The 27,626-nt window shown below is 42.6% G+C and overlaps 1 protein-coding gene across 1 annotated transcript in view; it reads right to left on the reverse strand.

The window, feature by feature from the left end:
* Positions 1–958: 958 nt before the first annotated feature.
* FBXO28 (F-box protein 28) overlaps positions 959–27,626 on the reverse strand; it is a 45,320-nt gene continuing 18,652 nt past the window's right edge. Inside the window, exons 4-5 of the mRNA XM_031655446.1 lie at positions 9,786–9,981; positions 959–5,634 (exon numbers count right to left, since the gene is read on the reverse strand). Coding sequence (XP_031511306.1) covers positions 5,240–5,634; positions 9,786–9,981 — 591 coding nt within the window. The 3' untranslated portion in view covers positions 959–5,239. The remainder of the gene's footprint in view (positions 5,635–9,785; positions 9,982–27,626) is intronic.

Genomic DNA, 27,626 nt, shown 5'->3' on the forward strand with positions numbered 1-27,626 from the left:
GTCAGGAAATCGAGACTATCCTGGCTAACATGGTGAAACCCCGTCTCTACTAAAAATACAAAAAACTAGCCGGGCGAGGTGGCGGCGCCTGTAGTCTCAGCTACTTGGGAGGCTGAGGCGGGAGAATGGCGTGAACCCGGGAGGCGGAGCTTGCAGTGAGCCGAGATCACGCCACTGCATTCCAGCCTGGGAGCACAGCGAGACTCCGTCTCAAAAAAAAAAAAAAAAAAAAAAAAAAAGTTGCCTCCACCAAGCCCAACTTTTTTTTTTTTGAGATGGAGTCTCTGTCACCCAGGCTGGAGTACAATGGCATGATCTTGGCTCACGGCAACCTCCGCTTCCTGGGTTCAAGCAATTCTCCTGCCTCAGCCTCCGGAGGAGCTGGGATTAGAGGTACCTGCCACCACGCCCGGCTAATTTTTGTATTTTTAGTAGAGATGAGGTTTCACCATGTTGGCCAGGCTGGTCTCGAACTCCTGACCTCATGATCTGCCCACCTTGGCCTCCCAAAGTGCTAGGATTACAGGTGTGAGCCACCGTGCCTGGCCTAGCCCAGCTTTTTATCTCAGTTCTACATACTACCGTTAGCATTAGTGATTTGGGCACTGACTGCTTCTAGTGGATGTGTGGGATGGTCTTGCTTATATTAAGTTCAGAGTCTCATTATTCTCAGGTTTCTAGGATGTAGTATAGTGTAGTAGGAAGTTTATAAACTTCAGAGCTTATGGGTCAAATCCCACTTATGGCACTTACTTGCATACACTGTGGACACATTGCTTAGCACGAGTTCAACTTCCCCATGTAGAGTAAGACCTACTTTATAAGGTAGCTGTGAGGACCACGGTAACATCTGCAAAACACACAGTACAGTGCTCCAAAAGACAGTAGCTATTAATATGGTATGTTAGCAATAGAGCTCCATATTCTTTTGTGGATGAAATACAAAGAAAACAAGTAGCACTGGTAACAACACATTTATTTACGTACCCTGTTGTGTGACCGGGAGGTGTTTTTCACTTTCCAATAATTGATTCAGTTATAACAATTAAAATTCCAGAAGGTAAACTAGTAATTTATTGTTGCTCATAAGCATAGGTAAACAGACATGGTACCACAATAAAGGAATCTTAAACACTTCTAACGTTTTGGAATAGGTTTGAATATGGACCAATATACTTTGCCAATGGACCCAACGGATTGCCAATATATTTCTAAAATGTCATAGTTCTCTTCAGACACAACAGAAGAAATCTGGATCTAATTTTTAAACCTCAGAAATTTAACCAAGATGATTAGGAAGATGCGAAAGGCCGGCAGTACTTAAGCCTGTCATATTTATCACCAATATAACTGTATTGCTATTAAAAGTAAAATCATGTTAGGGAGCAGCCAACTAATTGCTAGTCTCAGTTCATAGATTTAGTATTTTTTGAAAATAATTCACCTCAGATGGCAGGCTATACAAATTTAAAGTAGTCATAACTTAACCTTTTGTGTACTAGTTAAAGCAATTCAGATAGATCCCAAGTCAAAGAACTAAATGGTGTTATCAAATTGGGTTTCATATCAGAAATCAGCCATTTCCAAACAACTACATCATATAGGACGTTTTCTTTCAGACTGCCTTTTATTCCTGGCTTCAAATCTTACTCACAGTATATGTTTTTAGAGAGTTTGGTAAGTGTAACAAATGGGTACTCATTGGTAGAGCAGGATATAAGAATGTGCTGATCACCAAGTATGAGATTTACATTAAATTAAAATTATATAATGTTGGAAATAGACAATATAGGGAGTTCCCAGATCCTAGAAATTATTATGGCTAAGGAAACAGAGAACTCAAGAAAGGAATCTACCTCCAAGAAACTAATTCAGTATAGTAAAATAGAATTAAGTGCCCTGTCTTAGGAAAAATTTATTAAGAATAAGGAACAACTGGGACATCATACATCGTTTCTTTGGAGATTAAAGTGCAGGCTATGAAATGGCATATAAAATAATGCATAAAATAGTGCAATCTTAAGGTGCCATTATTTTTATTACACATAGCCTAGTTTTATGTCCATTTTCTCTCAAAAAATCCAGCTGTAGTGACACCTTTTAGCTTATTAATTTAGGCATTACTTACACTGTTTTACCCACCTTTGGGGCTACATAGAATATTTTAACATTTTTAACATGTAGAATAATTGCGCATACATCTTGAAACTACTAAATAGAGATTAAGGCAAGCCCCTGCAAAGTTCAGTACTCCAAAAAACGTGTTTTACAAAAAAATTGCTTCCCAAATCAGTGGCTTTTGACTGGATGATACCCCAATAGTCTTTAAAACTAAGTATAATGACTCTCAATACATTTGCATTTGCTCCATTATTTCCAGGCTCTGTACAGGAGTTTGAAAAACAACAGGTTCTATAACCTCAGAATCTGTGAAAACCAGGTAAGCCAAGTGCATGTGGGAGATAAGCAGAGGATCCAGCTGGGGTGGGGATAAGGCCAGCCCTTTTCATTTTTTAGGCACGCCTTTTCACATTGTTATCCATGTGTGTAGCGCTGTACCATAATACATCCCTATGTGGGAATGACCCCTTAACATGGAGATGTCTCCTCTGAAAAACAGCCAAGGAAGATGACGGGAATACTTCAAGAAATGTTGCACTAAGACAACGCAATATTAACAACACACAGCATTTAAATACCTGACTTAAAATGCAGGGCAGAATGGTTCTCTCAGGAGGTTAATTTACAGTTTTTCTGTAACATATGTCAGTTTCACCTGATCAAAATAATCTGCAGTTTGTTGAACCTTAAATACCATTATGCTATCCATAAGTAAGCATAACGGCTAATAACTGTCCTAATAACTGGTGAAGGCAACATCCTAACATGTTTTAGCTAAATAGCCTAAGATTTAAGATCTGAACAACCGAACGAACTGTAGTGCTTTATTCTCCTACTGCATGGAACACTCATGCATTAACAAGTACAATGAATTAGCTTTATGAATAGGTAAGTGTATGCAATAGAAATTTGGATTTTGTAATGGAAAATTTACCTTCTAACAGTGTGACTACTTATTATGAAAGCCATATACACATGTTAACTAATGGAAGACTACACAGATGTTTAGGCTATCTAGATGTAGTTTAAAAAGAAATTCAGGAAACTTAATAGTTCATGAACGACCATTAAAGAAATAGTCTGGGGCTGTATCCCTTTGATGCACACGGATCACACTCTGTAAATCTGTAAACACATACTCTGATACGTAAAAATAAAGTCTTCCTGTGACCAGAAAAGCAGACTAGTAGAGGCCCTGGGCATTCCACCAGGCCTCCTCTAAAGATACGATAATATGGCTAAATACTCTGATTATAAAAATGAGAAGTGCTGAGAAAATAAGTTCCAGACGGGGACTTTTATGGATGATCTTGGCTGACAAATGTTTTTTGGAAATTGTTTTATTTTAAAATTACCTTCCCAACAAACCATGAAACACTTGGATGTTACTTTATGGTTTTTCATTGAAAACATACTACATTGTAAATGGAATTTCAAAGTCAGACATAGAATTGATGAAGATCTAAGGACAATATTATGTAAGGACAATATTAAAAATGGATAGAAAAAGCTTCGTCTGGTGAGGTTAATTTAAAGGACGCACAGCCATGTCACGGTGGACGGATAAAAGGCGATAGCCTTGTGCTCTTATTCGACTAAGGCGTCTACCAAACCTTAGGGTTACACAGGCGCCAACCCCCGCCTGGAAAGGGACAGTTTTCTATATTACACCCAAATTTACTTTAAATAACTGAAGCCCAAGGCAACAGCTGTTTAAAAGAACTTAACAGTCAAACAGCTACATAATTTAGTAAATTAAAATACAACTAAGACAGTGATAACTGAATGTCTCAAAAATATACAACTGGGGAAAATAACCACTGTGCACAATTTGGAGGTTGTTAAAGTGACCACTTAGGAGGTTGAACAGTGCAAGACATGCTTTTCCAGTTACAAGCTCAAAACAGGAGTGCAAACAAAATTAAAGCTTTTGTTTAAAGTTGTAGGATAAGGAAAGCTTGAAACTAATATTAAAAAGCTTCCCTCAAGGTCATCCCCCAGAAATGAAATAATCAAAACGCTTTTTCATGGTACAATTTTCCTCAATGAACTTTGCTGCAATGGCAAAACTGCATCCCGCAAGTCGAGTCCCCTACTCACTCACCACATCTGATCAACTGAGCACATGGTGGTGAGCAAAGAGGAGTACTAACTCCCAGAGGTCCAATATTGATAGAAAGAGCCTTGGAATTTGGGGTTCTGCCTTAGCCAGTGTACCTGAACCCTACAGAGAACAGATAAAGCAATAGGCTTTAATAGTCTCTTGTTTCTATAAAACTGGAGGACAAATGGATGAAAAATTCCCCCTCTAGAGGCAAGCTGTTGCGGTGGAAGATGTTAAGCGCTTAAACTAAGACGCCGCTCTAAAAAGTGGAGAAGTATAGAGGTTCAAGATCAATACCAGTGCAAGAGCTTTTTAAGTGAGTTGATTAGGCAATGCATGCATCCATCCATGCAAATGTAGGACATGGCCCCCAAAGAGAATTGAAAACATGTATAACAGCTGGGTAAGTTTCTTGCCAGTAGTTTATAAAAATATATAGTCAATACTGTAGAGTCTCCTTCTACAGTCAATACTATGGAAGTCCATTTTAGTTACCCATTACTTCAATACCAAAAAGCATTAACTACTTTTCAGACATTCCAGACAAAGGTCACTTATAACAAAAAGACGACTTAAAAAAAAAAAAAAAGAACCAAGATAGTGTCCATTTAAAAAGTAGGTCTTTTCTTTCAAGTGAACAGGACATTTTCTGTATTAAACTTAACTTCTGTTTAGTCTGTCAAGACTGGGTTTAAGATCCTTATGTATGTGCATATATGCAGAAACAAATTAACTTACTTTCAACATTATCTGCACAGAAAAAAGTTAACTCCTCAAAACATGATAGAACAGGTCTGGTTAGTACAAATCTATTGCAAAGTAAAAAGATTCTGTGCATCAGTTCAATCAGGAGAAGCGGGAAAAGAATGTCCCAACCATAAGAGTTCAAGTTTAAGTTGTGTTCTGAAAGCCTAGAAGCTTAAGGGACACCGTGTTGCTCACAGTATCCTGATATGCGTAACTGCTTAAGCTACTAAGCTGCATCTTCCTCTGGAACTAGAACCACATTCCAATTTACTTTCTATTCCGAAGACGTTTAGATTTCCTAAGAGAGTCTATGGCTTCTGTGGCCTTTTTTCGTTTCCGAGGAGACTCCTCATTCTGCCCAGACCCTGAGGAATTTCCTACAGCACTTTCCATTACTTCTCGTAGTTTGCGTTCTAGCTCTGCCAACCGTGCATTTTGTTCACCTATGATCTGGGTCTGCTCTAGCAGTTTCTGGTCCTGGTCTTGAAGCTGTTTTTGCTGTTCTTGCACTTTGGTGCGAAGCTCAGAAATTTCACGCCTGAGAACAGTCACGCCAGCACCATTTGTTTTAACCTGCTGCTGGAGTTTGGTAACCTCTTGTCTTGAAGGGTTTTGCTTGGAGAAGAGCTGCATTGTTGTTAGGGCTGCAGATGGTCCTGGAACTGTGGAGGAATAATTTAAAAGGGTCAGTCACTTAAAATGTTTCTCTACCAGTCTTACACTTATTTAAAAATGGAATACCCTTATTATGTCACTTCTGAGAATTTCTTCTTCTTTGCAATCCAGTTGGTCAATTGGGTTAATCATCATAATTTAACATCTTATTTTAACTATAAATGAGTTTAAATTCTGATTCTTCTGCTCATGTGGCAGTATATAGACTGCCAGGAAATGAAGAAAGGCATTTAATGGCATAAACTTGAGTTTAAAATATTGTAAAATATTTTCAGAACCTAGTGACAAAATACAAGCAGTAAAATTAGAAAATAATAATTTTTTTTTTTTTTTTTGAGATGGAGTCTCGCTCTGTCGCCCAGGCTAAAGTGCAGTGGCACGATCTCGGCTCACTGCAAGCTCCTCCTCCCAGGTACACGCCCTTCTCCTGCCTCAGCCTCCCGAGTAGCTGGGACTACAGGCGCCCGCCACCACACCCGGCTAATTTCTTTTTGTATTTTTTGTAGAGATGGGGTTTCACCATGTTAGCCAGGATGGTTTGGATCTCCTGACCTCGTGATCCACTCGCCTCAGCCTCCCAAAGTGCTGGGATTACAGATGCATTGAAGCACTGTGCCCGGCCAGAAAATAATTATTTTCTATCTAATTCACATAACAAACACACTTTCAAGTTAGAAGTACAGACCTACAGGTTGCACGTTTCTAATCCAGAAATCTGAAATCCAAAATCTGAAACTTCTTGAGCACCAACATGATGCTCAAGGAAATGGCTCATTGGAGCATTTTGGATTGTGGGTATGTGGATAAGAGACTGTGCAGCCAGTACATGTAATGCAAATATTCCAAACTCTGAAAAAAAGCTGAAATCTGAAACACATCTGGTCCTAAGAAATTTGGATAAGGGATACTCAACCTGTATCATGTTCTTAAGTTCACTCTGAACTTAAGTTATTTGCAAAGGCTTCAACTTTAGCCAAATGATAGGACTCCATTAAAGAGTGGGTTACATCATACATTATGATCACAAAGAATTCCTGGCATGGTGTAGGAGGGCCTTGGACCTACTCTTTCAGGAATAATTAGAATGTAACACAAGCATAAAAATAACTATTTTAAACAAAGAACCTACTTTCTTTTAACCTTATCTACTGAAGGTTTTCTAAAAGAACCAGATGGGTCCATTCATACCCTAAACACATCATGTTAATCTTCTCCTTGAGCATCTAAATAACTGTATTTCCTTTATGGATGCATTCTTCTTTCCCTCTCTGCTTATCCATATCCAACTTCTACTTATTCACCAAGGCTTAAATCAATCCTTACCTCCTGTGATGTTTCCATCAGACCAGCCAGCACTGATCTACCTTAAAATTGTTTCTCTGCTCTCATTTGACATTTAATTGGACATTGCATTACTTGTTTTGCCTATGATAATTTAACTTCAAGTCTGAGTATATCTTACCTTTTGAAATAGTAAGATCCTTGAGAGCAGACACCACGTATTACACTTCCTTTTAGTCTCCACAGGACACAGTACAGTGCTGTGCGCATAATAGGTACTCAATAAATAACAGATATATTAATGCTGAGATGTGTAGGCTTTATTACTCAATTACAGAGAGCCACTTGGTTGCCTCACTGAATACTACAGGGAGCTAACTAATCTGAACAAAATAAAAAGTTCTACTAAATTCTTTCCTAATTAAAGTACTTGCCAGAGTTGGGGATATTAAATAATTAAGTCTTTCAGTAGATAAAGGCACAAATCTCTAGGAGCCAATATACTTTTGCAAAAACAGTTATTTAGCACAGATGAAGTGATACTGTTCAAAATAGCCTTATGAACCCTGTCCTTCAAAGTAGCAGCTGGGCGTGGTGGCTCATGCCTGTAATCCCAGCACTTTGGGAGGCCAAGGCGGGCGGATTACAAGGTCAGGAGTTCCAGACCAACAACCTAAACAACATGGTGAAACCCCGTTTCTACTAAAAAATACAAAAATTAGCCGGGCGTGGTGGTGTGCACCTGTAATCCCAGCTACTCAGGAGGCTGAGGCAGGAGAATTGCTTGAGCCTGGGAGGTGGAGGTTGCAGTGAGCAGAGATCACGCCATTGCACTCCAGCCTGGGTGACAGAGTGAGACTCCATCTCAAAATAAATAAATAAATAAATAAAAATAAATAAAGTAGCAGCCAGACACTTTGGGGGCTGAAATAATTCACCAAATATTTCCCTGAAGAATTTTTGGCATTTTATCTGGTATATTTGTTTTTTAAAAAAATGAATATTAATTCATCAGAAACATAAAAAAAAGTCCTCAAATTACAATGGTTCAAGTTAATGATTTTTTTTTTTTTTGAGACAGAGTCTCACTCTGTTGCCCAGGCTGGAGTGCAATGCCATGATCTTGGCTCACTACAACCTCTGCCTCTTGGGTTCAAGTGATTTGCATGCCTCAGCCTCCCTAGTAGCTGGGACTACAGGCGTGCACCACCATGCCTGGCTAATTTTTTGGTATTTTTTTAGTAGAGACAGGGTTTTACCATGTTGGCCAGGTTGGTCTCGAACTCCTGACCTCAGGTGATCTGCCTGCCTTGGCCTCCCAAAGTGCTGGGATTACAGGCGTGAGCCACCGTGCCCAGCCAACTTAATGATTTTTTGACTTTACGATGGTATGGAAGTGACAGACATTCAGCAGAAACTGTACCTCAGGTATCCACAGAACCATTCTGCTTTTCACTTTCAGTATAATAGAAAATGAATTCAGTAAATTACACAAGGATGCTTTATTGTAAAATATGCTTTGCTAGATAATTTTGCCCAACTGTAAGCTACTGTAAGTGTTCTGAGCATGTTTAAGGTAGGTTAGGCTAAGCTATGATGTTTGGTAGGCTCGTGTATTAAGTGCATTTTTTGACTTACAATATTTTCTACTTATGACGGGTTTATCAGGATGTAATCCCATTGTAAATTAAGGAGCATCTGTACATAACTTCTTTTTTTTTTTTTTTTTTTAGGCCGGATCTCCCTTTTGCCCCCGCTGGAGTGCAGTGGCCAGATCTCAGCTCACTGCAAGCTCCGCCTCCCGGGTTCACGCCATTCTCCGGCCTCAGCCTCCAGAGTAGCTGGGACTACAGGCGCCCGCCACCTCGCCCGGCTAGTTTTTTGTATTTCTTAATAGAGACGGGGTTTCACCGTGTTAGCCAGGATGGTCTCGATCTCCTGACCTCGTGATCCGCCCGTCTCGGCCTCCCAAAGTGCTGGGATTACAGGCTTGAGCCACCGCGCCCGGCCTGTACGTAACTTCTCACTTGTAATTCTATTACTTTTTTTTTTTTTTGGAGACAGGGTCTCACACCTCAGCTTCCTGAGTAGCTGGGGCCACAGGCATGCGCCACTAACACCCGGCTATTTTTAAAATTCTTTGTAGAGATGGGGGTTTCCCTATGTTTCCCGGGCTGGTCTTGAACTCCTGGGCTGAAGCAATCTTTCCGCCTCAGTCTCCCAAAGTGCTGGGACCACAGGCGTGGGCCACTGCGCCTGGTCCAGCAATCCTGTTTCTTTTTTTTTTTTTTGACATAAGAGTTCTGCTCTTGTTGCCCAGGCTGGAGTGCAATGGCGTGAATCTGGCTCACTACAACCTCTGCCTCCCCGGTTCAAGTGATTCTTCTGCCTCAGCTTCCAGAGTAGCTGGGATTACAGGTGTGCGCCTCCATGCCCAGCAAATTTTTGTATTTTTAGTAGATACAGGGTGGTCTTGAACTACTGACCTCAGTCAGGTGATCCACCCACCTTGGCCTCTCAAAGTGCTGGGATTACAAGTGTGTCCCACCGTGCCTGGCTGGGCCCAGCTATTCTATTTCTAATATGTTTATTGTAAGTCAATATGGATATGTGCAAAGATTTAGTCACAAGACTGCTCAGATTGTTCTTGAGTAAGCACTGAAAAGCTAGAAACAAGAAATGTGCCTAACTAGTGGATCAGTTGTATAAGTTATGGTTGATAATCCAATCTCATTAAAAATGATGCTGCCAATAACCAACTACTAACACAGAAAAGTTCAAGACAGTTGATTAAGTGGAAAAAAACCAGAAATAAGTTACAAAATTATGTACAAACATGATTATAAAGTAGAGGTACCTGGAGGAGAGCCCATGAGTCTTCCAGAAACATCTGATCCTGGTAATTTCCTCTTTAAAATTGGAACAATCTTTTCATCAAAGTACTCCATTGCCATAGAGGATATATCCCTTAATTCTTGAAGTACTTCATGAGCTCGCTGAGGGGCTCTGGTAGAATTGACGTATCTCAACACGCGATAAATCTCATCAATCACCTTAAAATAATGAATTCTCATTAGCATTTTAGATTTTTCTTTTTTAATAAAGAAAACAGCTAAACAGGCAGAGAAGTAACTGCTTGTTCTGCAATTCCAGTAAAGACCTGTAGGGTGATTTAAGTGATGTACTGGCCACTGAAGAATATTGCTATTTACAACACATGGCTTTTGGGCTTGTTACAGTACTTTTTTTTTTTAGATGGAGTTTCGCTCATTGCCCAAGCTGGAGTGCAGTGGTGCAATCTCAGCTCATTGCAACCTCTGCCTCTGGGGTTCAAGCAATTCTCTGCCTCAGTCTCCTGAGTGGCTGGAATAACAGGTGCCTGCCATCACGTGTGGCTAATTTTTTGTATTTTTAGTAGAGACGGGTTTCATGTTGTCCAGGTTGGTCTCAAACTCCTGACCTCAGAATCCACCCGCCTTGGCCTCCCAAAGTGCAGGGATTAGAGGCGTGAGCCACTGCGCCCGGCCTGTTACAATACTTCATACTTGCATTTATTAAACACCGTTTATGTATCAGGTACTGTGTTGGGGCTGAGGAATCAGGATGCATCAAACAAAGCTCCTAACCCTGAAGGAAATCACAGTGTAACTGGGGAGATATGTGTGTACATAAGTGATACAAACAGATATACAAATTTCTATAGACACTAGAGGACTAAACTAATAAATTAAATCCTGTATGGGAGCGAGGGTAGGGTTGGAGATTGCCCAAACCCCTATTTTACTAATCCTCCAAACTTGAATCTGTTCCCCTAAGCTGCAGGGACTCAGTGTGATTTCTCCGCTCTTTTTAATACTGCCCCCATGTGCTCTATCCCTTTAAGTTTTGTTTCTCTGAGGCTTGTTATGGATTGGAATGCAGTCTTGTCACTTCTGTCATCACCAAAAGGTAGCAGAAGATCCTTTTTTGTTTTAATGATAATTGTAATGGAGAGAATACCTAACTCTCTTGCTGAAATGGTTAGGTGAACCTTCCTCAGGCATTTATGCGTTTAGCTTTCATCCCCGTGAATTTATAGGTTATCCTTAATTCTTCCCGTGGCTTCAGTATAGACCTAAAGATAAAATTCCTTTTTTTCTTTTTTTTTTTAAGATGAAGTCTCACTGTGTTGTCCAGGCTAGAGTGCAATGGCACGATCCTGGCTCACTGTCACCTCCAATTACAGGGTTCAAGTGATTTTCCTGTCTCAGCCTTCCAAGTAGCTAGGATTACAGGCATGCGCCACCACACCTGGCTAATTTTATATTTTTAGTAGAGATGGGGTTTCACCATGTTGGCCAGGCTGGTCTTAAACTCCTGACTTCAGGTGATCCACCCTTCTCGGCCTCCCGAAGTGCTGGGATTACAGGTGTGAGCCACCATGCCCGACCTAAAATTCCTATTTCTGAAGACCCCAATCTGGATGACATCTGTGGGCCCTTACCTCACAAGAACTGAGGGTTAATCAACCAAACCATTCTGTCACCAAAATCTCAAACAACCTGGCATCCCACATATTCCTCCCACTGCATTTATCTAGCTTGTTCCCAACTCAGATTAATCTTATAATCCACCTTCCCTTCTCCTTTATTTAGGCTGCTGAGCACAGCCAGAGAAACACTCTTGCAGAATAGTATCAGGACAAATTCATAGCCCTTCACATTTTCTAGACTCTCAGCATAATATGATGATCGTTGTTAGTGGAGCATGATGTTTGCTTAATAAATGTCAGCAAAATCTAACCTTAGGATGTGTCCTTATCATAAGCCTGAGAGGACATCACAGAAGAGGTCAGGTTTGTGGGTCTGGAGAACTGAACAGGAAATGGCTTGGGCTGAGGTGGTGTCCACAGGCAGATGCAATGGGAGGTGAGATGTGCTGATTTTGAATTACATGGGACATGTAGGTAATATTTGCTAGCAGGTGGCTTGAGATACAGGTTGGGAGTTCAGAATTTTGGATGATGGCTGATTGCCAAGGGAGAAAATACATTTATTTCTGGCAATATTATATTATGAACTCACTTTAGAAGATAACACTTTTCCCCAATAAAAACTTACTGAACTACTATGTTAAGAACTATTACAGGCCGGGCGCGGTGGCTCAAGCCTGTAATCCCAGCACTTTGGGAGGCCGAGACGGGCGGATCACGAGGTCAGGAGATAGAGACCATCCTGGCTAACACGGTGAAACCCTATCTCTACTAAATAAAAAAAAAATACAAAAAACTAGCCGGGCGAGGTAGCGGGCGCCTGTAGTCCCAGCTACTCCGGAGGCCGAGGCAGGAGAATGGCATAAACCCGGGAGGCAGAGCTTGCAGTGAGCTGAGATCCGGCCACTGCACTCCAGCCCGGGCGACAGAGCGAGACTCCGTCTCAAAAAAAAAAGAAATATTACATACATATATATATATATATATAAAGAAATGAAAAACAGAGTACTTTCCCTTGGACTTACAATTTAATTATGTAAGCCTATCATAACTTGTAAGATAAACATTATTCAAGTATTAATTGAGTTCTTACTATGTACTTGTCACTTTTCAAAGTACTGGAGTAAAAAACAGTAAATAAAGATGACAAGATTATCATTTTCATTAAGCTAAAGTAAACAAGAAAATAATTTAAAGGAGTGCCACATGGAAAAAAGAGGGTAATGTGATAGTTTCTACCAGGAAAGGCAGGAATAACATGAGACAGGTGGTTGGGAAAGGATTCTTTGCCATTTGTAAGGTAAGACTGAATGATGAGGAAGAACTGATCGCTTGAAGATATAGGGAGAAAAGTGATTCAGGTAGAAATAGTAATGGCAGTGGCCCCAAGGTCAGTGTCAGCTTGGCTTGTTCAAGGAGTTCAAGGACTAGAAATAGACAAATTTTATACATACATGTATATATCCAAAGAGTAAATATTTGTGGAAGCTAGCTGATCAAGCTTTAAAAGTTATGTAATATATACATAATTAAGAGAGAGTTAATAAAATTAAAAATACAAGCCAAAGCAGAAAACCAGCATTTAAAGGGTCCTTCATACTGACCAATATTTATATACAGTGCTAGGATATTAACTGACCCATAGTAGTTTTGTGCTTATCAAAGTTTTACATATGGGTTATATATAGGAAAAGCAGCACAGTACTCCATAATTTTTTGAGACAGAGTTTCGCTCTTGTTGCCCAGGCTGGAAATGACCCGTTATTGGCTCACTGTAACCTCCGCCTCCTGGGTTCAAGTGATTCTCCTGCCTCAGCCTCCCAAGTAGCTGGGATTACAGGCGCCCGCCACTGCACCCAGCTAATTTTTGTATTTTTAGTAGAGACGGGGTTTCACCATGTTGGCCAGGCTGGTCTCAAACTCCTGACCTCAGGTGATCTGCCTGCTTTGGCCTCCCAAAGGGCTGGGATTACAGCCGTAAGCCACTGCGCCTGGCCTTCCATAATTTTTAAATGTTGTCCCCAAAGGCTAATATGTTGCATCTATAGATACAAACTGGACACCAGCCCTTTGAACTAAATCAAGTCCCCCACTGTTTTGCCCCAGGGCTTTTGTCCATTCAGATCCCGTTCCTGGAAAGCTGTCCCTGTGTATCTCCCTCACTTCAAATTCCTCAGTTATACACGAGGTCACAGTAACACTGTACTTTCTCAGAAGTCTTTTCTGAACCCTCCTCCAGTTTCAATCATGTTAACATCTTCATTCAACCCTTTATTCCCCTTCAGAATACACATTACAATTTGTAAGTACATCTTTTTGTTAATTTCTGTTTTCCCTATAATGTAGTAACTCTACGACAAAAGTGATCATACCATGTTTCACTGTCAGATCCCCAGAGCCTAGCAGTGTCTGGCACATGGCAGATACTCAATAAACAAGGGATAAAGGTAGTTAAGCATCTTAATTGTTTAATATTAATTGATACAACTAAACAAAACTGTTTAAGGGCAAATGACAGGATTAAATTCAACACAAGAATTTGTTTTTTGGCCAGGCATGGTGGCTCATACCTACGGAGCCAGCACTTTGGGAGGCCGAGGTGGGAAGACTGACTGGGGACAGGAGTTTGAGACCAGCCTGGGCAACACTGCGAGTTGTCTCTACAAAAAATTAAAAAATTAGGTGTGCACAGTGGCACATGCCTATAGTCCCATGAGCTGTGATTACCCCAGGTGACGGGGCTAGACTATCTCAAAAAAAAAAAAAAAAATTACATGGTTTTTCAGAAGTCAGATGATTATGTTTTGAACACAAAGGTCATAGTAAACAAGATTTCTATTGAGAGGGACTTGTAAAAATACATAATACTTAAAATGGTACTTATATGTTTAATAAAATACTCATGGCCTTATTAATACACCTCTAGATATTTTACGTATATAAATACTGGTAGACAGAAGAATATAGTGTACTTGAGCTAGAATAGGACTGTTGTAATGGTATAGGCATGAATAAGACACAGATCCTATCCAGTGAAAGATGACTCTATGAAAGACCCATAAACAGCAAAGCAAAACTCAGACTGTAGTAAGTTCAATGTATAAGCAAAGTGCTGTGTGAAAACAGAGTAGAGATTAAGATCTGCTTGAGAGAACTGGGTAGGTCTAATGAAGGACATGGTAATGAGGAATAAGTAAAATTTCAACAGGTAAAGGAAGTCAGAGCAGGAGGAAGGTACATCTGGCTAAACAAAGCGTGGAGTGGAGCACAGGGATGATGTGGATGGCTAGGTGATAGGATAGCAATTCAACAATTTTTTTTTTTTTTTTTGACTCGCTCTGTCACCCAGGCTGGAGTACAGTGGCGTGATCTTGGCTCACTGCAAGCTCCACCTCCCAGGTTCACACCACTCTCCTGCTTCAGCCTCCTGAGTAGCTGGGACTACAGGCGCCCACCACCATGCCCAGCTAATTTTTTTGTATTTTTTTTTTTAGTAGAGACGGGGTTTCACCGTGTTAGCCAGGATAGTCTGGATCTCCTGACCTCGTGATCTGCCAGCCTTGGCCACCCAAAGTGCTGGGATTACAGGTGTGAGCCACTGCACCCAGCAGTAATTCAACATTTATACAGTAGTCATGCAGTACTATCGTGTACCAAGCACTTATTCTAAGATGTTTCTTAAAAACATATATTATACAATTAGTCCTTTTCCATGATCCTTATTCTTCAGAATAACTTTCATACCAAAATATCCTTCAGGGATTGCTAACTGATAGTAAATTATTAGGTTGGTTCCAAAGTAACTGTGGTTTTGCCATTAAAAGTAATGTGAAAATATGTCTATAATTTGTGAAATATTATCTTTACTGTAGTCTTCTAAATATAGTATAAAAGCAAGTTAACTCTTTCCATTTGCCCCAGTCTTCCATTAAAAAAGAACATTTAACAATCTTACTGTATAGAGATTATTTTAGTGAAATGGGATAATCTGTGTTTTCAATAAAATTTAAAATAGTTTCTTTATCCAAAAGCTTTAAGCAGAGGATAAGGTGAAGGAAAAAAATAAGGGAAGGAAAGTATGTGTGAGGACCATACTGCTTCTACCATTCAGAGTTTTAAGTGGCTGCCATGGCTTTAGAGCTATATATTAAGAAAGCATGGTATTTAACAAATTTTCAAAACAGTTCATTTTCTGAGTAGATTTAATCTTTTTTTTTTTTTGCAAATTACATTAACAAGAATGTAATGGTATGAGTCTTGAGGTCTAGTGGAAAGACCACAGGCCTTAGGAAGGTCACTTAAAACTCTTAATGGTTGTTTCTACACCTTTCAAATGATATACTACATGTTGAACCTTACCCAGGCTGTAGGAAATAAAATAGTCAGTCCCTCCACATCCTCGGGCGTTTGGGTCCAGGACCCATATTGCCAAAATGTGTGTGTGCTCAAGTCCATTATATAAAATGGCATAGTATATGCATATAACTTAGATCACTTCTAGATTACCTACACTACCTAATACCATGTCAAAGCTTTGTAAATAGTTGTTACATTGTATTATTTTAAAATTCATATTTTAAAAATAGCTGTGGTTTTAAAAATTGTTTTTCTTTTTTTTTTTTTTTTTTTGAGACAGAGTCTCGCTGTCACCCAGGCTGGAGTGTAGTGGCGTGATCTCGGCTCACTGCAACTTCTGCCTCCTGGGTTCAGGCAATTCTTCTGCCTCAGTCTCCTGAGTAGGCTGGGACTACAGATGCTCGCCACCATGCCCAGGTAATTTCTGTAATTTTAGTAGAGACGGGATTTCACCATATTGGTCAGGCTGGTCTTGAACTCTTGACCCACCCCGTGATCCGCCTGTCTCAGCCTCCCAAAGTGCTGGGATTACATGCGTGAGCCACTGCGCCTGGCAACTGTTTTTCTTCTCTAAATATTTTCTCTTCTTTGAGATGGAGTCTTACTAATTATTTTCTATCCATGGTTGGTTGAATCCATGAATGTGGAACCCACGAATACACAGCTTGACTGAAAGTTGTAAAAAATATTTTTGGCCAGGCACGGTGGCTCATGCCTGTAATCCCAGCACTTTGGGAGGCCGATAAGGGTGGATCATGAGGTCATGAGTTCGAGACCAGCCTGGCCAATGTGGTGAAACCGTCTCTACTAAAAATACAAAAATTAGCTGTGCATGGTGGCATGTGCCTGTAGTTCCACCTACTCGGGAGGCTGAGGCAGAAGAAGGGCCTGAACCCAGGAGGCAGAGGTTGCAGTGAGCCCAGATCATGCCACTGCACTTTAGCCTAGGCAACATAGCAAGACTCAGTTTCCAAAAAAAAAAAAAAAAAATTTTTTAGTTTTATAAAAGTACAGTACAGGCTGTGGCTGGTGGTTCATGCCTGTAATCTCAGCACTTTGAGAGGCCAAGGGAGGCAGGAGTTCAAGAGCAACATAGCTAGAAACAGTCTCTACAAAAATTAAAAAGTACACCATCACATTTCTAACACACAGTAGAAGTACCATGCTTATGTCTAAAGTGGTACAATAACAAGTTATATACTATGAATATCATTTAGGCCTTTAGACTAATGTGGGTGAGAAGTAATCTTTTCTAATCTACTGTTTAGCAAACAAAGCTCCTGCTAAAATACTGAACCTCATAAATTCTCATTTTCTTCTAATTTTCCATTTTTGTCTTTTTGTTGTACTCGAGATTTCCTTAATTTTCCCTTCTACCCCTTTTATTTTTTTAAAAAATTTCCTCCATATTTTAAAATCTTCAGTAAATCTAAAATTTTCTGAATATTCTTTTTAATTTTCTTTTTTGGTGATAGTCTCACTCTATTGCCCAGGCTGGAGTGTGATGGCCCGATCTCGGCTCACTGCAACCTCCACTTCCCAGGTTCAAGTGATCCTCCTGCCTCAGCCTCCTGAGTAGCTGGGACTACAGGCGTGTGCTGCCACGCCCAGATAATTTTTTTTTTTTTTTTGAGACGTAGATTCGCTATTGTTGCCCAAGCTGCAGTGCAATGGCATGATCTCAGCTCACCGCAACCTCCGCCTCCTGGGTACAAGCAATTCTCCTGCCTCAGCCTCCTGAGTAGCTGGGATTACAGGCTTGCACCATCATACCTGGCCAATTTTGTATTTTTAGTAGAGATGGGGTTTCTCCATGTTGGTCAGTCTGGTCTCAAACTCCCAACCGCAGGTGATCCACCTGCCTTGGCCTCCCAAAGTGCTGGGATTACAGGTGTGAGTCACTGCACCCGGCCCACGCCCAGTGAGCCGCCACGCCTGGCCTGAATATTCTTTATATGGCATGTTTGTTTGAATATGGTTATGTGCTGCATCATGAAGTTACGGTCAATGACAAACCATATATGAGGGTCATCCTGTAAGATTACAATGGAGTTGAAAAATTCCCATTGCCTAGTATTTACTACATTATACATAAGTCCTCATTTTAATGTTGATAGGTTCTTGAAAACTCCAACTTTAAGTTAGACATGTAATGAAACCAATTGCATCATAGGGTAATTAATATAAACAAGTGTTAAGTTCCTAAGGCACATTTCTGGTCACAAAAACCACCAAACCTCTAAATAAAGACCGAAAACACTTCTATTTAATTGATTAATTAATTAATTATTTATTTTTGAGATGTAGTCTTGCTCTGTTGCCCAGGCTGGAGAGCAGTGGCGTGATCTCAGCTCACTGAAACCTCTGCCTCCCCAGTTCAAGAGATTCTCCTGCCCCAGCCTCCCAGTAGCTGGGACTACAGGTGCCCGCCATCACACCCGGCTAATTTTAGTATTTATTTATTTATTTTTTTAGTAGAGATGGGGTTTCACCATATTGGCCAGGCTGGTCTTGAATGCCTAACCTCAAGTGATCCACCCAACTCAGCCTCCAAAAGTGCTGGGATTATAGGTGTGAGCCACCACGCCCGGCCCCTAAAACACTTCTAATATCAAACACTGAAATAAATGTGAACTATACATACATTTAAGAAAGATTAATAAGGCCGGGCGCGGTGGCTCAAGCCTGTAATCCCAGCACTTTGGGAGGCCGAGACGGGCGGATCACGAGGTCAGGAGATCGAGACCATCCTGGCTAACACGGTGAAACCCCGTCTCTACTAAAAAATACAAAAAAACTAGCCGGGCAAGGTGGCGGGCGCCTGTAGTCCCAGCTACTCGGGAGGCTGAGGCAGGAGAATGGCGTAAACCCGGGAGGCGGAGCTTGCAGTGAGCTGAGATCCGGCCACTGCACTCCAGCCTGGGCGACAGAGTGAGACTCCGTCTCAAAAAAAAAAAAAAAAAAGAAAGATTAATAAAAACAAGATAATGCATCCAATTTTTGGTCAATCAGTGAGCTATGGCAATCATATGGTGGTGGGTTACATCAGGGAATACATGTTTGTAAAGCAAAAATTTTAAGGAGCACCTCCTACCAACATGCAGTTCAGAAACAATAACAAATATGGAAGGCTTTTTGTTTTTTTCTTTTTTTGAGATGGAATCTTGCTTTGTCATCAGGCTGGAGTGCAGTGGCGTGATCTCAGCTCACTGCAACCCCTACCTCCCAGGTTCAAGCGAGTCTCCTGCCTCAGTCTCCCAAGCAGCTGGGACTACAGGCATGAACTCCCATGCCAATTTTTGTATTTTTTAGTAGAGATGGGGTTTCACCATGTTGGCCAGGATGGTCCCGATCTCTTGACCTTGTGATCCGCCCACCTTGGCCTCCCAAAGTGCTGAAATTACAGGTGTGAGCTGCTGCGCCCAGTCTTTTTTGTTTTTTTGAGACAGGGTCTTTGCCCTGTTGCCCAGGCTGCAGTGTAGTGGCACGACCACGGCTCATTGCAGCCCTGACCTCCTGGACTCAAACGATCCTCTCACCTCAGCCTCCTGTGTAGCTGGGACCATAGGTGTGCGCCACCATGCCTGGCTAATTTTTTTTTCTGTAGAGACGAGGTCTCCCTATGTTGCTCAGGCTGGTCTTGAACTCCTGGTCTCAAGCGATCCTCCTATCTTGGCCTCCCAAAGTGCTGGGATTACAAGCATGAATCACCACACCTGGTCCATTCATTCATTCATTCCTTTTTTTTTTGAGACATAGTTTCATTGCCCCAGGCTGGAGTACAGCAGCACAACCTCAGCTCACTGCAACCTCCATTTCCAGGTTCAGGTGGTTCTTGTGCATCAACCTCCCAAGTAGCTGGGATTACAGGTGTACGCCACCACGCCCGGCTAAATTTTGTATTTCTAGTAGAGATGGGGTTTCACTGTCTCTACTGGCCAGGCTGGTCTCAAACTCCTTACCTCAAGTGATCCACCTGCCTCAGCCTCCAGAAGTGCTGGGATTACAGTGCAGTGTGAGCCACCACGCCTGGCTATTCATTCATTTTTCAATCTGCTTATTCTAATTCAGGGTTGCAGGTGGCTGGAGCCCATCCTGGCAGCTCAGGGCACCAGGTGGTTATGCACCCTGGCCAGGATGCCATCTCACTGCAGAGCGCCCTCACACCCACACTCAGACTGGGGCCACTAAGACATGCCAATGAACCTAACAGGCACAGCTCTTGAGATGTCGGAGGAAATCAGAGTGCCCAGAGAAAACTCATGCAGATATATGGAGAATGTACAAATTCAACAGACAGTGGCCCTGGCCAGGAACTGATTTTTTTTTCTCTTTTTCTTTTTTTTTTTGAGACAGAGTCTCTGTTGCCCAGGCTGGAGTGCAGTGGCGCGATGTTGGCTCATTGCAACCTCCGTCTCCTGGGTTCCGCACGACCGCACCCGGTTAATATATGTATTTTTTAGCTGGGACTATAGGCCCGCACTACTGCACACTTGCTTGGTTGCTTATTTATTTAAGACAGAGTCTCATTCTGTTATTTACTTATTTATTTATTTCAGAGTCTCTGTCCCCCAGGCTGGAATTCAGTGGCACAATTATTTATTTATGATAGAATCTCTTTCTACCCCCAGGCTGGAATTCAGTGGCACAATCTTGGCTCACTGCAACCTCCGCCTCCTAGGTTGAAGCAATTCTCGTGCCTCAGCCTCCCGAGTGGCTGGGATTATGAGCGCGCACCACCATGCCCGGCTACTTTTTGTATTTCTAGTAGAGACAGGGTTTCACCATGTTGCCCAGGCTGATTCAAACTCTTCAGCACAGGCAATCCACCTGCCTTGGACTCCCGAAGTGCTAGGATTACAGGCGCGAGCCACTGTGCCTGGCAATTTTTTTTTTTTTTTTTTTTTTGAGACGGAGTCTCACTCTGTCACCCAGGCTGGAGTGCAGTGGCCAGATCTCAGCTCACTGCAAGCTCTGCCTCCCAGGTTCACGCCATTCTCCTGCCTCAGCCTCCCGAGTAGCTGGGACTACAGGCGCCCGCCACCTCGCCCGGCTAGTTTTTTGTATTTTTTAGTAGAGACGGGGTTTCACTGTGTTAGCCAGAATGGTCTCGATCTCCTGACCTCGTGATCCACCCGTCTCAGCCTCCCAAAGTGCTGGGATTACAGGCTTGAGCCACCGCGCCCGGCTAATTTTTTATTTTTAGTAGAGACAGGGTTTCACCAAGTTGGCCAGGCTGGTCTCAAACTCCTACCTCAAGTGATCCACCTGCCTCAGCCTCCCAAAGTGCTGGGATCACAGGTGTGAGCCACCGAGCCCAGCCTGATTTTTTTTCCCTCATCAATATAATAATGAAACGACATTTAAGCTAAGTGTTATTACAAAAAAGTCAAAAAGTTAAAACTTAAAGAACTCTTAAGCTCAAATGATCCTCCCACCTTGGCCTAGGTGTTGGGATTGATTACAGGCATGAGCCACCATGCCTGCCCCCCATTTTTTTTTTTTTTTTGAGGCAGAGTCTTCTCTGTCACCCAAGCTGGAGTGCAGTGGCACAATCTCAGCTCAATGCAACTTCCGCCTCCTGGATTCAAGTGATTCTCCCACCTCAGCAGCTGGGACTACAGGTGCACACCACCATGCCTGGCTAATTTTTGCATTTTTAGCAGCAACTGGGTTTTGCCATGTTGGCCAGGTTGGTCTCAAACTCCTGACCTCAGGTTCTCCACCTGCCTCAGTCTCCCAAAGTGCTGGGATTACAGGCCTGAACCACAATGCCAGGCCCCAAAAATTAAAATAAATAAATAAATAAATGTAATATGTCTGTAGTCCCACGTACTTGGGAGGTTGAGGTGGGAGGATCATCTTGAGTCTGGGAAGTAATGACTACAGTGAACTGTGGTCATGCCACTGCACTCTAGCCTAGGTGATACAGCAAGACCCAGTATCAAAAAAGAAAAAAAAAATTAATGTAGCCTCAGTATGCAGTGTTTACAAAGTGTACGGTAACGTCCTAGGCTTTCACATTCACTCACCACTCACACATTGACTTACCCAGAGAAACTGAGTTCCATCATAAAGTGCCCTATACAGGTATACCATTTTTTTTTTACTCTACTTTTACTGTACCTTTTCTATGTTTAGATATACAAATATGATTGTGTTACAATTGCCTACAATATTCAGTACAGTAATATGCTATACAGGTTTGCAGTTCAGGAGCAATAGGCTATACCATATAGCCTATGTGTATAAAAACCATCTAGGTTTGTGTAAATACACTCCATGATGTTCACATGACAAAGTGACCTAACAATGCATTTCTTGGGATGGATCCTCTTTGCTAAATGATGCATGACTGTATCTTTTTTTCCTGCTATGTCTCACCCAGGCTGGAGTGCAATGGATCGATCTCGGCTCACTGCAGCCTCTGCCTCCCAGGTTCAAGCAATTCTCCTATCTCAGCCTCCTCTGAGTAGGTGGGACTACAGGCGTTTGTCACTACACATGGCTAATTTTGCATTTTTAGTAGAGAAAGGGTTTCACCATGTTGGCCAGGCTGGCGTATCTTTTCTTATTTTTCAGAATAATTTTTTTTTTTTTGAGACAGAGTCTCACTCTGTTGCCCAGGCTGGAGTACAGTGGCATGATCTCGGCTCACTGCAACCTCCACCTCCCAGGTTCAAGTGATTCTCCTGCCTCAGCCTTCTGAGTAGCTGGAATTGTAGGCACATGCCACCATGCCTGGCTAGTTTTTTGTATTTTTAGTAGAGATGGGGTTTCACCAAGTTGGCCAGGCTGGTCTACAACTCTTGATCTCAGGTGATCCGCCCGCCTCAGCCTCCCAAAATGCTGGGATTACAGGAGTGAGCAATCCTGCCTGGCCTGTTATATTCTCTTTAATATGAAAACAGACTTTTTTTTTCTTTAAAGGCTCATGGCTGTATATATTTATTTTGGGACAAGCATAGTAAAAGGAGAAATGTTCCCAACTACTCTTGATTTTTAAGAGTGTCTCCACATTGGCTGGGTGCGGTGGCTCACGCCTGTAATCCCAGCACTTTGGGAGGCTGAGGTGGGCGGATCACAAGGTCAGGAGATCAAGACCATCCTGGCTAACACGGTAAAACCTCATCTCTACTAAAAAAATACAAAATAACTAGCCGGGCGTGGTGGTGGGCATCTGTAGTCCCAACTACTCAGGAGGCTGAGGCAGGAGAAGATAGTGTGAACCTGGGAAGTGAGCTTGCAGTGAGCAGAGATCGCGCCACTGCACTCCAGCCTGGGCGACAGAGCGAGACCAGTCTCAAAAAAAAAAAAGAGTATCTCCACGTTAAAATCAACTTCAAAAGAAACAAAAACAACATTCTGTAAGCATTAAACTTAAATGGAAGCATATCCCTCAAAATAACTGACCTATGTTCTTCAAAAATGTGAATATCAAGTGACACAAAGAGAGCTTAGGGAATTGTTCCAGATATAAGAAGATTAGAGTCCATGCATGATTCTGGATTACATTCTGTATTTTTTTTTTTTTTTTTTTTTTGAGACAGAGTCTAGCTCTGTCGCCCAGGTGGGCGCCAGTGGCCAGATCTCCAGCTCACTGCAGCTCCGCCTCCCTGGGTTCCGCGCCATTCTCCTGCCTCAGCCTCCCGAGTAGCTGGGACTACGGTATGCGCCACCCTGCGCCCGGCTAGTTTTGTATTTTTTTTAGTAGAGGCGGGGTTTCACCGTGTTAGCCAGGATGGTCTCGATCTCCTGACCTCGTGATCCACCCCGTCCTCGGCCTCCCAAGTGCTGGGATTACAGGCGAGCCACCCGGCGCCGGCCTACATTCTGTATTGGCAGAATTTTTTTTTTTTTTTTTTTTTTTTGAGGCCGGTCTGCTCTGCCGCCCAGGCTGGAGTGCAGTGGCGGGATCTCAGCTCACTGCAAGCTCCGCCTCCCGGGTTCCGCATGCATTCTCCTGCCTCAGCCTCCCGAGTAGCTGGGACTACAGAAGCCGCCACCCTGCGCCCGGCTAGTTTTTGTATATTTTAGTAGAGGCGGGGTTTCACCGTGTTAGCCAGGATGGTCTCGATCTCCTGACCTCGTGATCAGCCCGTCTCGGCCTCTAAGTGCTGGGATTACAGGCAGGCCACGGCCCGGCCTAACAAAAATTGATAGGAAAAGTATTATTGGAATATGTGATGAAACTTGAGTATGAACTGTCAACTACATAACAGTATTACATCAGTGTTACAATTTTCTGATTTTGCTCTCTGTACTATGGTTAAGTAAGAGTATCCTAGCTTTTAGGAAATACAATGAAATATTTAGGAACTAAGGAGCACAGTGTCTCCAACTTATTTTCAAGTGGTTCAGGAAAAAAAAGTGTTTACATTTTATTTTCTTGAGACAGGATCTTGCTCTGCCACCCAGGACTGGAGTGCAGTGGAATGATCATAGTTCATTGCAGCCTTGACTGCCCAGGCTCCAGCAATCGTCCCACCTCAGCTGCCCAAGTAGCTCGGACTACAGGTGCATGCCACCACACCCAGCTAACTAATTTTTTTTTGTAGAGACAGGGGTCTTACTTTGCAGCCCAGGTTGGTCTTGAACTCCTAGTGGCTTCAAGCCATCTGCTCGTCTCAGCCTCCCAAAGTATTAGAATTACAGGCATGAGCCACCATGCCTGGCCAAAAAGTATGTATGTATGCATGTACATATGTATTTGAGACGAAGTCTCATTCTGTCACCAGGCTGGAGTAGTGGCGCAATCTCAGTTCACTGCAACCTCCGCCTCCTGGGTTCAAGTGATTCTCCTGCCTCAGCCTCCCAAGTGGCTGGGACTACAGGTGCGTGCCACCATGTCCAGCTAATTTTACTTTATTTTATTTTATTTTTTTTTGAGATGGAGTCTTGCTCTGTCACCCAGGCTGGAGTGCAGTGGCGCAATGTCGGCTCACTGCAAGCTCTGCCTCCCAGGTTCACACCATTCTCCTGCCTCAGCCTCCCAAGTAGCTGGGACTACAGGCGCCTGCTACTACGCCCGGCTAATTTTTTGTATTTTTAGTAGAGACGGGGTTTCACTGTGTTAACCAGGATGGTCTCCATCTCCTGACCTCGTGATCCACCTGCCTTGGCCTCCCAAAGTGCTGGGATTACAGGCGTGAGCCACCGCACCTGGCCCATGCCCAGCTAATTTTTGTATTTTTAGTAGAGACGGGGTTTCACAATGTTGGCCAGGCTGGTCTCGATCTCTTGATCTTGTGATCTACTCGCCTCGGCCTCCCAAAGTGCTGGGATCACAGGCAGCAGCCACGGTGCCTGGCCAAAATGTATTTATAAAGAGAAAATAAAAGCAAACAGGATGAAAGGTAAATAACTGCTGGATATGCAAATAAGCTATATGGGAGTTCCTTGTACCAGTCTTGTAATTTTTGTGTAAACTTGAAATTACAAGAAAACAAAAATTTACACACGAAAAAAGGAATTAAAACCACCAGTTTTCTTTCCCAGAACAATAAATACAAGCCAATAATGCCCAATATATAGATTTTTATGTCTGTTCAGGGAAATATAGCTTCATGGCCTTACATAGTCAATTATACTCTAAAACCCCTAATTCTTGGGGACCACTGTGTTTCAATAAGAACAAAAGGTTTACCAGGGCTACTAGGGACAGTTAAGAGCAGAGACTGGGAAGGGTGCAGTGGCTCACACCTGTACTCCCAGCACTTTGGGAGGCTGAGGCAGGCGGGTCATGAGGTCAGGAGATCGAGGCCATCCTGGCTAAGAAGGTGAAACCCTGTCTCTATTAAAAATACAAGAAAACTTAGCTGGGCATGGTGGCATGCGCCTGTAGTCCCAGCTACTTGGGAGGCTGAGGCAGGAGAATTGCTTGAAACCAGGAGGCGGAGGTTGCAGTAAGCCGAGACTCCAGCCTGGACGACAGAGACAGACTCCATCTTAAAACAAAACAAAACAAAACAAAACAAAAAAGAGCAGACTATACTGCTCAGTATGGGGGCTCACACCTGTAATCCCAGCACTTTGGGAGGCTGAGGTGGGTGGATTGCTTGAGTCTAGGCGTTTAAGACAGCCTGGGCAACATGGTGAGACCCTGTCTCTAAAAATATTTTTAAAAAATAAAACAGAAGAGCAGAGACTATCCACATCTTTTTTCATTATCTCTATGAACGGTTTGTTGCTCAATGCTCACATATAGTTGTGCTTCAGTATATGTGTACTGCTGATACTAACATGAGTTTACTGTAAAAAGTGTAACTTCCATGTGTTAGAAGATTTGAGAAATGTATAAGGAGTAAGCCAACATTCTGTAACATCTTAGTTCTGAGAGAAGATAAAGAGAATATCAATGTGGTAGTTAGGGTTGGCCAACTATGCCCCTATTTAGCCTATGCCTGGTTTTGTAAATAAAGTTTTACTGGAACACAGGCATAAGCATTCATTTACCACACATTGCATGCAGCTGTTTCTCAGAATTGCATAGCTGTGACAGAGAGCACAAGGCTCACAAGGCCAAAAATATTTATGATCTGGCCTTTTACCAAAAAACAGTCTGCTGGTCCCTGTCCTAGGTAATAGCAAACTTGTAACCTGTCTAAATTCTTTGTGCGTGTGTGGCAGGGTCTCACTCTATAGCCCAGGCTGGAAGGCAGTGGCACGACCTCGGCTCACTGCAACCTCCACCTCCCGGGTTCAAGCGATTCTCCTGCCTCAGCCTCCTGAGTAACTGGGACTACAGGTTCATGACACCACGGCCAGCTAATTTTTTTATTTTTAGTAGAGATAGGGTTTCACCATGTTGGCTAGGATGGTCTTGATCTCTTGACCTCAAGATCCGTCCACCTCGGCCTCCCAAAGTGCTGGGATTACAGGTGTGGGCCACCGCGCCCGGCCCCAACTTTTACTTTAAAGGTCCAAAATTCTGGTACATATTTGGCTATCTAATTTAAACTATAATGCTGCTACTACTCAGATTCACTAAAGTGAATAAAATGCTTACTGTAGACCTAAAGTTGGACAAAATGAATGTAGTCTATATAAAACTACAAAAGTTGGTTTTCTTAATAAAGTATAAAAGCTTCCGTGGCCAGGCACAGTGGCTCACACCTGTAATCCCAGCACTGTGGGAGGATAAGGCAGGCGGATCACTTGAGGTCAGGAGTTTTGAGGCCAGCCTGGCCAACATGGTGAAACCCCACTTCTACTAAAAATACAAAAATTACCTGGGTGTGTGGTGTACACATGTAGTCTCAGCAACTCAGGAGGCTGAGGCATGAGAATCGCCTAAACCTGGGTGGGTGGCAGAGGTTGCAGTGAGCTGAGACTGTGCCACTGGACTCCAGCCTGGGCAACAGAGCGAGACTCCATCTCAAAAACAAAAACGCTTCTGAACTTTTTTTTTGGAGACAGAGTCTTGCTCTGTCGCCCAGATTGGAGTGCAGTGGGGTGATCTCGGCTCACTGCAAGCTCTGCCTCCTAGGTTCATGCCATTCTCCTGCCTCAGCCTCCCGAGTAGCTGGGACTACAGGCGCCTGCCACCAGGCCCAGCTAATTTTGTTTTTGTATTTTTAGTAGAGACAGGGTTTCACCATGTTAGCCAGGATGGTCTCGATCTCCTGACCTCGTGATCCGCCCGCCTCAGCCTCCCAAAGTGCTGGGATTACACGTGTGAGCTACTGCACCCGGCCTAGACTTTTAAGTATATCCGAGAAGCAAGATCTCAGGGAAAACAAGAACAACTTATCATAAACACCATATATTAAATGAAGATTATATGTTAGACTGAAAATTTTGTATAATGTTCTTACTTCAGCATGTGGAAACTAAATGCCACATCCTTATTTTTTGCAGACAGGATGTGAA

This window comes from Papio anubis, chromosome 1 (assembly GCF_008728515.1).
Source record: "Papio anubis isolate 15944 chromosome 1, Panubis1.0, whole genome shotgun sequence".
Taxonomy (NCBI): Eukaryota; Metazoa; Chordata; class Mammalia; order Primates; family Cercopithecidae; genus Papio; species Papio anubis.